At 41.6% G+C, this 12724-nt stretch overlaps 1 protein-coding gene and 1 long non-coding RNA gene across 18 annotated transcripts in view; one reads left to right on the forward strand and one right to left on the reverse strand.

The window, feature by feature from the left end:
- The window catches only part of LOC139994931 (uncharacterized), a 224570-nt gene that overhangs the window by 43718 nt on the left and 168128 nt on the right, over positions 1-12724 (forward strand). The gene's annotated exons all lie outside the window — the stretch shown is intronic.
- The window catches only part of Rdl (Resistant to dieldrin), a 91837-nt gene that overhangs the window by 34868 nt on the left and 44245 nt on the right, over positions 1-12724 (reverse strand). For 5 of the 10 annotated variants that reach the window (XM_072017943.1, XM_072017917.1, XM_072017877.1 and 2 more), the window contains exons 2-3: positions 6394-6491; positions 390-457 (exon numbers count right to left, since the gene is read on the reverse strand). In XM_072017943.1, the coding sequence (XP_071874044.1) occupies positions 390-457; positions 6394-6491 (166 nt within the window). The remainder of the gene's footprint in view (positions 1-389; positions 458-6393; positions 6492-12724) is intronic. The other 5 variants (XM_072017952.1, XM_072017927.1, XM_072017886.1 and 2 more) reach the window with 1 other exon arrangement.

Genomic DNA, 12724 nt, shown 5'->3' on the forward strand with positions numbered 1-12724 from the left:
AACGAAAGACGGAGAGTTTCAGGGAGAATCTATGCATTCCTGTGCGCGTGCATGCATCCAATGTAAGTGTTTGCGAGTGTGCATTCGTATGTCCGATGTTTCGTGTTACGTTTCAAAGAGCAATTCCTTTTATTGTGTGGCTGTGTGTTCGTATTCATATACGTGTGTGTTTATTCGTTTCGTGTATCTGTGCATCGTGTGTCGGTATATGTACATGAAAGATCGTGGCTGTAACGATTGACGGCAATCGTCGTTTCAAATACACGGGCACTAAAAAGAGAAGTGGTTGCTCGGGCAAATGGGGTGGGGGATGTTTTAATCGAACGATCGAAATGATTAGTAATCGATTTTCAGCGTTAATGACTGAGTAAGACCTAGAGGTATAGTACCATTTTCACTTCGGATAGCGAGCTGATACTCAAGACGTACATGGTGACGCCCACCTCGACAGGAGGACCTGAAATCGAAGGTTAGTCAGACTGAGTCGACCGTTTCCGGCCGCGGACAAGTTACACGATGGGGTGACTATGGCTTTTTTTTTTGTTCACTGATCGTTAAGTTATTATTCTTATCATTCTCGTTACAGTATCTAAATACGTATGTATGTATGGTATACTTTTTTTTTTTGGCTTTTTCTTTTTTTTTTTTCGTTTCATTTCGTGAATAATTTTTTTTTACTGTGAGTGTGGAATGTCATGGGTATTGAGTGGTATCGCTACGTCGGATGGATCGCTGAAAGTGGTAATTACTCTCGATTAGAGGACCACCAGGATCATCGTTTCTCGATACGTGTGCTTGGTTATCTCTTTAGAGCTTCGTTGATACTCTGGACGCGGTGCTGAAACGTTGATCGAATTTCCATGTCTTTTATGGCCGGAATAGTAGCTTTCAAAGAGAAAGAACCTATTGATTGAACGATTCGATTGTTAGCCCTGTCCTCTTACAAACATAAGATCTTTCTTTTTTTTAGCAATCTAACCGATTCTTTCTCTCTTTACGCCTAAAAATCGCCCCAGCTAAAACTTTCCGAAAACATTAAATATTCTTTCTACGCGTTTGTCGATATCATTCTCGTTCCACGTTACAGTTTACGGGGTAAACTTTGTGGAGAAATTCGCGAGATTCGATTCAAACTTTGACAGTTTAACGCGCAGGTAATAATTTAATATATACGTATATTTAGTATCCAAATATCGAAATGAACGAAATTGTTCGAGTATTATCGCAGATGTGTAAGTTGGAGTCTGAGCATCGACTGATTGTACGAAGAGGACGTAAGAATTTCATTAGAACTGTGGAAGACGGTGGTTGTTGGAAAAGTTTGAGGGAACGAAGTGAAAAATAAGAGTCGGGAAGGTTGGCCAAGGGAGAGAAACACGAGGGCAGGCATTTTCGCGATAAAGTTGACTCGTAAACAACGGCTCTGCCAGCGGCATCGTGCGCTGCTTCGATATATCTTCATTTCCATTTCTGGGATGTTTTTAAAACCCTATAGCCAGTGAACGTCCCATATGGGACACATATTTCACAATGACGGGTCGGCGTACACGTTGCAAAACGCAACGAACGTACGTGGTATCAGGTTAATTGAAATGCGTTGGTATGGCTTACCCTTCCAAGCCAATCGCCCATGAGAACGTGTTTAAAAAAAAAAGAAAAAAAAAAAAACAAGAGACAGATGGAAAAAATGCAAACACGACAGACATCGGTGGAAACGAATTTCCAACGAAAAATATCAACCTCACCGTTCTACATGCTTTGCTTTATTTTATTATCTGGAACTCTTTTACAATTATATTTGAATACGCGACATTTTCTTCACAGAAAGGATAATTTCTTTGCATTTCTTCTAATAATTTTACTCTAACAACAAATGATAGCTACCAGGATAGCGTAAAAATTAATTCTTCCATTCCCTGGATACATTTTTTACTTTAATTTTATTCTAGCAGCAAACAAATTTATCTAGCAAATATTAGTAAAAGATCTCGTCTAAACGTAAAAATGTATTTCTTCCTTTTCTACGCGAGTCTCAAGATTTATTTTCGAAATTGTTTCCACTTGACAATGAGATCTAGTTTTCCCTACGTCTTTAAGAGTTTCTTCACTGTCGGTCCTTTTTCAAACAATAGAGAATTTACTTTAGAGTATGATATTGCTATCCTTGACAGTATATATCCTATCGTAGCCTATCTTATTACCTATCTGTATTCGTTATCGCCCCTAAATCGTGAGTATTCGGTATCAGCCTCTCGACGTCTCAATATCCTACCCTTATTAAGTCTCTTTGAAACCGAGTATTCCCGCAGCCGATACACCGTTTCGTCGAAGATACTCGCGTCGCAACATTGTTACAGCTAACAACGAATCTTTACGCCCTCCATCGATCAGCGGTTTAACGAACACCCAAGGGCGCATCGTTGCACCAGAGTCCTTGAACTATATTGAATTACGTAGCCACCCATCGATCGAATTGTTTGCTCGCTAATATACGCGAGCCTCGTAGCGACGTTCGAGAAAGCCAAGCAAAAGGAACGAAAAAAGAAAAAGACGCAAACATATATCCACACATCGTGTTTCCTCGTCACGTGCTTTGTCATTTTTACGTAAACTTTGACCGGAACGAAAGAGAATCGTATGCTGGAAATTTAACCGTGCTACGGGGAATATCGAACGAAGGCCGGTTACTCGAAAACAGCCACAGTGATGTCTATTTATTCCATGCTGGATGCAAGATATTCCGTTTGCCCGTCCGTAATGTCCGAGAAAAAGCCGTAGCCATTTAAATTTTAAATGTTAAAACCTCGTATTCCATGGACCCAGTAAATCCTGACTGTCTGGAAGGCTCGAGCCGCTTCCATCCAGCCGCGTAGAGATCGACGATTCGGCTCGGCTCGGCCGCGGGAAACCGATACGGTTCGAGACGACCACAGGCTTTGGCGAACGCGCTAAAAATAAGGGGACTATTGAAAATTCTCTTCGGGATTTATAGGCATTTTTGCCAGAGCAGCGATAAATTCGAAACGCGCGAATGTAATGCATTCTATCGGACGCGAAATATCGAAGCGAGCCACGACGAGAAAAAGCGAACGAGACGAGTCTCGAATGAAATTCCGCGATCGGTCTCTTATTTACAACGCGTGTTTGCCATTTGACTCCGCGCACAGATCAATCCGCGACGTTTGTCGCATTTTTATATTTCTTTCTCTTCTTCCTGTTCCCCTGGGTAATTTACTGGGAATACATTCGTCGAATATTCAACGGGAGAATCGGGGATCTCGAAGGGGGCCTGTGCGCGGTTCTAAAAGTAGCCCAAGAAAATCGATCGTCTCGAGGCAAAACAAGAGAACCGATAGGGAACTGTTTCACGGAGTAATTCGCGCGGTCGGCACACTTTTCGGAGTCTGCAATTCTCCGGCATTGTCTCCCGCGAGAAAAGAGCAAGAAACCGCAATTGTGGCGTGCCTCCGTGGGTCACCGTGGCTCGCGGCCAGCGTCAGGAGTCGCTCCTGGAACTGTCCCAGCACAGGATCAGCCCAGGAATGAAAATGAATGCACACGTTCCGAAGTAGTAGCGAATAAATAAAGCGTGTTGCTGTTTACTGTTTTTCCCTGCTCTGGACACGTTCGCGGGTTAAACCGTACCGAAAATTTCCGACAGAATTCCCTCCGACGATCTCGTTAGTCGCGATTTCGCCGCCAAGACCTCTTTTCTTTGTCTCTTCCTCGTACGACGACGCGGACTCTAAATTCAATTCTCAGCTTCCAAATAGTTTGCGATATTCTCGAAACATCATGAACGTGATTTGCGTGATTCGCCTCTGTTTTGTTAGTCTGTTTGACAAGCAACGTACAAAACAAACGAGGTATTTCTGAAGTTTTTAAATTCGATTGTCAAGTTTGAAATATCTTACGTTATTATCGAAATATAAGAAAAGTAACTCGGTTGGACACAGCTATATTTTACTGGTTTGTTTAGCAAACAACGTCTAAATCAACCGAGATAACCGTGAATAATTGCTAGAGGCTTTAATTCTACGTGGGAACTAATTGCTTCTCGGTTGAAGCGATTTCGGTTGACCAGCGATTGCCTAACTAACTCGAGTGTTAATTGTTCGGCTGATCCGAATACCGATCGAATCACGATTCGCTTCAATATCTAACAAGAAGTTCTCTTATTTTCGATCTAACCGATCGAAGAACGATCAGCTATTCTTGAGCGACTGTCTCGAACGCTGATTAATACCTCATTCCGAATTCTAATAGAATCTCAACTCGGCTAATCTAAGATTCGCATTTAATGAATTATCTATAGAATCGCGTAATAAATCATCTTCGTTTATATATGTATGGAAACTTTTCACATATTTCTCGAGTATGACACGTGGTGACGGGATTACCACGAGGAGGATCGCGAGACCGAAGCGGAAATTCGAGAACGGACCGCAGCGGTATATAGTGACAGAGAGATGACGGCCGACTAACGGAATGAATGTTGAAATTGTAATCGAAGGTGAAGAACTGTGTGGCGGAACGTGGCTGGAGTAGAGAGATGCCGTTAACGGTAACCCGTGGCAACCCGTGCCGCGTCCCAGCATCGATCCAAGTTTTATCGAAGCGCTCCAGCCCCGCCCTGCCTCTATGGAGCTGGCCGAAAATTCGACTTTATCGCGGGAATTGAAAACGGCGGATTCGGTTTATGGGGCTCGAACGCCACCGATTCCATTCACTTCCAACGTAAACAAATTTCACCTATCGGTTTCTTGGACGCCAGCTGGCATCCCCTGTCCCGGCGATGGGTTTACCAAACCGAGTAACTTTCTTCTAGAACGATTTACGTTCACGGCAAGTCGATAGAGACATATTTTTCTTCGCTTGTTAATCTTTTCGTTACTTAATTAATTTGATCCTGTTGTTTTCGAATTTTCTATCGTAATTTCGCTCGTTTTTAACAAACGGAAAGACAGTTAATGTTTGGGAAGAAGCTTTAACGTGAAACTGAAATGATAAAGTTTGCTTAAAAGATGTTTAAACGATAAAAAAGCATGAATATTACCATGAATATTAGTGTGTAATTTTTTAAGTGAGATTTTGGAATGATAGTCTTCGTACGATCATTTCGATATTTAGAAAGGCGGAAGCATTGTTCACGGATGGAATAAAACTAATGTATAACCGTATGATCAATTCTTGATACCATTCCAGATAATATTCCATTTTATAATTCTAAGTACGTAGCCATAAAAATTCCGTGGAAACGAGATGATTCGATCGAATTCTAATTCATCGATATATAAAATACACCTACGATTCTTTTTGAATAAAATGTATCATTAATCTCTCTGAGAAATATCACGCTTATCAAAAAGAGCTTGCTCGAAATTGCTTATCAGTGGGTCAATAAATGACTGACGTAGAGAAAGCGGACCACGAATGGGGAATTTTTCATCTTTCCGTATTCGTATCTAACTGAGATTTTTCATCGCACGGCCAAAGTACACGCCCACGAGAGGTTGCTCCCCATTGTCCGGAATATTCTTTTCTGTATCGTCCGCGACGAAAGAGTAAACGGCGTCAAAAATATTTCCCCGAGCGTTTCTCTATCCCTTCCGTGTTATCGTCGTGCTTTTATCCCTCTGTCACGTACCGATCAACGTCTCCGGACGGTGTTCGTTCGTTATCACGGCGTTTTCACGGAGTTGGTTGGTTCGCGCGCGCTCACGTTTCAATCGTTAAAATCGTGCTCCTCTTATTTCGAGGACCGATTCTCGATCTTGATCGATTTTAACTTTATTCTTTCGCCGCTCGTTTTTCCCCTCTCCCTTCGCGACATCTGCGCGTTCGTATGGTTCGTTATGAAAGCCACGTTTCAGCACCGCTATCTAGCCACTTTCATCGCGAATTTCATTCCATTTGGATCCAAGCACACGTTGCAATCTTCGTTCGATGTTCGCAGCGAACCAAGCGCAAGTTTCGTAATTCATCGCGTCTTGAAAGCATCGAGCTTTTCGTTCGAACTTTCGAACATTCTTTTTATATAGTAAGAGAGACGCGTGATATATTAATTTTCAATGACGATACTTTGTTCGCTGCGGAACAAACTCTCGGTACGCCCAGTCCGTGCAACGACTATCAGAAATGCGACGATTAAGCAGGTATATGCGAAAGTAATCGAACATCGTAGGCAAAACCTGATTTCTCTATGGATGGTTGTTAGGTTCGTTAGTCGGGGCAACGATAATTAGTCTGGCGGCAGCGTTAGTCGCGTCGGTTGTCGTTCCAGTGATTGCGGTTTTGCGCACGATATATCGACGCTACCACAGAGAGTGGTCGAATGATCAGACTATCGATAGGCAGGAGAGAAAAAAAAAAGACGTCGTATCCTCTACTCACCTCCGTAGTTCGGCCTTACTCTTTTATCGTAACTGACGGAGAACGAGTCCAATATCGCGGAGATGTTGACGTCATTCAGCATACTGCCACCGCCGGTTCTGCAATATAAAGAGGATAACGATTTTGAGAAAACTTGCGCCACCGGCACACCAGTAAAGTAGTTCTGGGGCGGTATGAAACTGGTGGCACGAGACCAGCGTATACAACACAGGCCGGCGAATACTTTTAATATGACTGACGTGCCGCGAGTTACGATACAGAAGGGGAATGGGTACAAAGTCTGATGTTTAAGCCACGTTGAGGATATTAAAGTTTCATCCGCTATGGTGAAGTTTAAAAAAGAATTTTAGAGCCCTCTGTACGCGTACTTTCCGCGCGTACTGCGTTTTAATTATGAAAGAGCGATGCGACTATAAATTTAGGACAGCAACTTCTTTTTTTCTTTCGTATCTCTTTCTTCCTCGTACACGGTGGAACGAGCGTCCCGAGTAGCTCGAGTTGTTTATTTTTTGTTACTTTTCCCCCCACGGTTTCTACTTTTTTTTTTTTTTTTGCTCCTTTTCTCTTATAAACGCTCGAATTTTTATGCATCAACAAGCAACTGTTTAGTCCGCCAACCGCATCTGTATATAACGATAAACAGAATTGTGTGTCAAAGAAACGAGCGTGCGGTGGCTGATTCTCGTGGATCAACCGCGCTTGCCCGGTTAAACGAAAAATATGCTTTTGACGCTTACAAGCGGCTAACGCGTTTAAATGGCCAATGACGCGAAACGGCAAGAGATAATTATATTTCAGTGTCGATGCGCAAAACGGAGTTTGTCAATGAAATATTCTCTCTGCTCCATACTTTGTTCGATGACGTGATCCATACGCGTACTCGTACATTGTCCTATTTTTCTTTCCTACTTTTATAATATCGAAAGAAGAAGGTTAAAGGACATTGGTATTCTTAATCCTTTTAAAATTCACGATATCCATTAAATGTTACATTACGCTCTTACATACTAACCTAATTAATACGAGAAAGAAATTCAATTCAATTTTAATTCCGGCGATTAAATTTCTGCCGTACGGTACTTCCATTTTCTTCCAATAATTATTTTCAAAGGCATACAAAAAAGAAAGACAGAAAACAGATACCTCTTTAATATCCAACGCTTAATAGCTTTTTAATATCCGAGGTTTCTCCAATAGCGGGTAATTTATCGTTCCCCTCTTATCTTACGTTTCCCAGAGATTTCCTCCGAGTGGAGAGACATTGTAACGGTTTGTGTAACGTAGTCGTGCACGATGGAACTTATACGTTAGCTTAGACACGTAAAATGCAGAACGTCTGGGTTTGACTTAACGGGTCAGCAGATATGGGCTCGATCAGCCGATCAATCGGTTTCGAATCAATGAATTCCATCGAAGATACTCCGCTTTAACGAAAAAAAAAAAAAAAAAGAGAGAAAAAACAAAAGTAAGGGAAACTTACGCTATTCTTACAAAAGATATTTTAATATTGTTGAAGATCGAAGTCCGTAATTAGACGTTTGGTTCGATCATTTCGTGAAGATCGTTCAACGCCGACTGAAGCGATATCGTTTTAGCCGTTTTGCTACGTAGTCGTGATCTTTGCCGAGGTGTGAAAGGTAGCTCGATCGAGATACGCGCTGGAATAAATGACCGTACGCGTGATAAAGTTAATTTACTGATGCGACAATAGTGGGCGGTACCGAGGCTTTGCGCGGGCTTCAATTATCGCAGATCAGTTCGGCGGTATCGTGGAAATTCGAGCGACCTTCCTTTCACTGTTAATCGATGCCTTGCTCCCGATTGCAGTTTGCATAGTTACCGTATTTATAGATAGAGTGCCTCTAAAATTCGACATTCTACGTCTATGCTACATCTTATTAGGTTGTCCGAAAAGTGTCTTTCTTTTACAACGACGCATATTTATACAAACATGAAATCTAATCTGTCGAACGTTGTGATCTTTATTTTGATACAACAAAATGGATCATACGTAATTCGATAAAATAATATAAAACGTTATTTTCATTATTTCCTTATAAAAGAAAGCTTTTCGGACGACCTAAGATATCGTCTTATGGTCTTTTATCTGTTAATCTACTAAGGACCAACGTTGCGACAACGCGACATTTCAGTTTCAATTCTTCTTTATCAATCGAATTTACTCGATCGAAACCACAAACTGTTCTTTTTCAGATCATGGAAACTTCTTTTTGTATTATTTATTTCCTTTTAGATCTGCAACTTATGTATCAGAATTCTGTAAGGTATTTATTATTTTATATACATCTAGGTTTTTTAATAATATTTTACCAATGCAATTTTTACATATTACTCCACCGTTTGATCTTTAACGTTAGAACTATCAGAGTATTCAAAATCGCTGATCGGTCATCTTTCATAGAAATTTTATAGACGTGTCACGGTAGTAACAAGCATTGATTATTATCGAACGAACTTTTGTAAAGTACGTACATTGACAAAGATTCGTTCTTTGATTTGTATTATGTATCCTTCCATGTATTTTCCATATTGTTTTCTTTAATATCACAGTTACAGTTTAATCACGTATAGTTTCAACGTTAATAGCGAATTAATCTCGCGATTTTTATATAGCTAGTTTTGATTGGTTTCATCGCATAAAGATCTTGACATTATTATCATTTACTGGATTTTATATATCGATAAGTATCGGTGACATATCGACTGTAAGCGTAGAAAGTTTAAAGGAGCGGCTGAGAATGAGAGTCGAAGGACTCTGATTGATTCGACGATTGCGGGAATTTTGGAAGTTTCGAGAGTTTTGGCGATTCCGGAAGTTTCACGAGGCATTCTAGCGTTTTAGAGATCCTCGATGTCTCTAAGGAATACAGGAGTTCCAACGGTTCTAAACGTATCAGCGAGTTCCACTGCTTTTAACAGTTTAGGAAATAGTACTTCAATTACACTTGCGGGTTTCGAGATAGTCAAGTCCTAGGGATTCGAGAAGATTTAGAAGATTTTACATATCTCTGGAATTTCTCGTTCGGAGGTTTCTCGAATTTTGCAATTTTTCAACCCTTGACGCACGACGATTCTTTGAAACCCCTGGACTTTAGCATATTCGTAAGATCTTTTTATCTTTTAGAAACTACAGAACACCGAAAGTTCATGAACCAGAATTATCTAAATTGTGTGAAATTATCAGAACTTAATGTTTTCAGTATTTGCAAAATCTCTCGATAGTTCTGAATTCGTCAATGCTTGTAATATCCTTAGAAACCTTTGGGATCAACTTGTCAGGATGGCCAGAGTTATGGTAATCTCTTGAAACCTTTAAAACCCTCGAATTCTCTCAGACTTTCTAATCTGCTGAAACTTCAAAAGAACTCCGTAGGTTCTTTTCAAATTTCTAAATTTCCCTTCCCACATTGTTACGTTTCTATCTAGACCAGGCCATACACCGCGAGCAGGATGGCAGCCAAATGTCCGCACATCCTTATTGCGTACCCTTAAGATTCTCAAGGACCGACCATAAATCTCAGAAAATTTTAGCTAAAGTCTTTCAGATAGAACAAAAACCCTTTTTACGAAAGCGTTTTCTAAGGTTTATGGTTTGTTACGGGATAACACGGGAAAGTTAGTTTTTCACACGTGCGATGCTTTCTACTACCAACTTTCTATCGAGGGCGGCTAAGACCCTTCCTAGTCCGCCAACGGTCTTAATAGCCAATCAAACACAATGTCTATTACCCTCACTTTCCCAGCCAAAAAACTGTCATTAACAAGTCCGATGGTCCCGTGCGCTAGACACACTCTTCTCTAGCTCTCCTCCGACACAGCATCGTCACTTTCAAAGTAGTTCGTTTTCGTCGTCAGAACAGTCAACAAGTCTATAACGGTTCTACCCTGAAGTCAGTCCGTTTGAAAAGTCTAACTGCATACATCGAGAGCTCTGATGAATAAAGTCGCTAAGTCTAGCGAATATCGAGAAATATCAAAAGTCGAGTCGAATTTCTGTAAAGCATTAACTATATCTATCGCCAAATAATTTGCGACGCTTTTATTATTGTACAATTTATTGTTGAATATACACGCTATATTAACCTGTTAACGCAGTGTTAAATTCATTGAACCATCCCTGTTATCTTAATCGAAACAAGAGGAACGACTATTTCGCGGCGTCGATTAGTCGAATCGTAGCGAGAATTTACGCCTCTCGTTGACGCGTTTTCCTCGCGACCGCGTCTCTCCGCGCACGGTCGTAACACACATTTCTATCTACATTTTCCATTCTTACGCACTATTCGCACTACGTCCTCTAAAATTATATTTCAACGTTCTTAAATATTTCCATCGGCACGCAAGCTCGTCAACTCCAATAACCGATTTCTTCGATCGTACGCGTTGAGTAAATTTCATGAAAATCGTTCCAGGGTATTAGGATGTTCTTTTCATGTTCTGGCTTAGCCCGTGCGTGACAACGCTGACGATCCATCGACGGAATATCCGACTATCGTATAAAAGTGTCCTCGATGCATCATTTCCCCTGACATTCTATATGCGAGATTTTTCGATCAAACAACAGAACGGTAACCATTTTCTACATCATGGCGCGAGAGAGAAAGAGGAGAGAGAGAGAGAGAGAGAGATCTGGGTGGAACGCCGCGTGCCGGTTGGCGTTCTACTATTTTTAAAAGAGCTGGCTGACGAGTGCACCGAGCGGAAGTGCCTTTGACCGTACGTATGTACCTAGAGGAAGGGGAGCTGGACGATTTATCGAACAACTCCCAGAAGCCGCTGTGAACTAAATCTTGCGCAACGATATCTACGAAGAACTTACTAGCGGTCTGCGATAATAGGTCAGAGGTTAGGCGTATCGATTAGACGCAGATACCCGCTCTTAGAACAAGGGTGCGAATATCGTCGACGCTGTTACGAACGTGTAGATACACATTCTGCGTCAGAGTGCTGGTAGCCTCTTGTTTCATTGGATAACACACGGGGAAAGCCTCGATTCATTTATATTAAATTACCGGGAGATGGTATAATTTCGGTACTCTCATCAGAGCGTTGTTGCGTCCCTACTAATGAACACCTCGCGCGCAGAGAATACAAATACGTCATAATCGTTTGGGGATCGTATCTGGCGAAAGGATCGTGGGTTCTCATAATGCGCGTATATAATCGTTGTTCATCGTCGCCAGACGTTTAAAAGGATCGAAATTACGCGTAATTTCCTCTCGTTAGTATCGGAATTATAGAGAAAGGAAGGAAAAGAAAAGGAAATAAAAAAAAAAAAAAAAGGGAAGAAATATCGCCGGTGGAGAAACAGTACGCTGGAGGCGACGTTAATTGCACAGAAAGTGCCAAAGTGCCGTAAACTTCGAAGCACGGTAAATTCCGGCGGATTAAATGCGCTACGGAGTTCGCGGCGCGGAGTCACGTGTGATTAATTCGCCTGCGCGCCGCCAGGAAGTTTCTCTTTATATAAAACGTGGTCGTGGCACAGGTATTTCACTGATGCGCATGGGGAAGGAGCGATACGAATTTATTTAAATTTTAGCCGGCGAGTCTTTGACGGATGGTTTTCAGCCTAGGCAGGCTCTTTTTTCCTACGGCGTTCTCGCTTCAGAGGAGACACCGCCTACAGGTCCCTTTAATCAACTTCGACTCGAGCGATCCGTAGTCTCTCGTTGTTAGCGGAGACAGGAAAAGGGCAGAGTGTCCTCGGCGGATGACATTTTCGATCGCTTGAAATATTCGGGAAGACCTCCGTCGGGATGAGCGACTGGTCTCATCCGGGCAGACCAAAGCGTGTTCCTTGTCGCGCATGAAACGCGTACAGGCCTGGCAAGCAGCCTTTTGCGAACTCCCTTCAGAAATGTCACTCGGTCGCCCATCTTTTCCTTCCCGCCAACGTCCCTCGCTTTTTTGAACAATTACTCCCGCTCGTTTATCGCGAGCGTCTTAGCGTTTACTTCAGCTGTTTTGCGCGTTCGTGTTATCGATGCATCCTGAATCGTTTGAAGATATTTTTGTCGTATCGTTTACACGAACAGTTTCTAAGACCAAAGGTTTGTTATACAAATGACATTATATATAAATAACGCAATAAGTGGCGCAAATTTGAAAAAAATAAAAGTTAATGGTAATTTCTTAAAAGGGATGTGTATTTTCATTTGTAACGAAACTCTATGTTGTAGTAGATCTCAATGATGTCGGAAATGATATAAAGATCCTGTCATTTTTTAGATGTATTGCACCAAGTCAGTTAAACTTTCGCAAGAAGAATTTCAGTGATGTATACACAGACATAACGTTACAATTTCGA

The sequence above is a fragment of the Bombus fervidus genome, chromosome 2 (assembly GCF_041682495.2).
Source record: "Bombus fervidus isolate BK054 chromosome 2, iyBomFerv1, whole genome shotgun sequence".
NCBI classification, from domain to species: domain Eukaryota; kingdom Metazoa; phylum Arthropoda; class Insecta; order Hymenoptera; family Apidae; genus Bombus; species Bombus fervidus.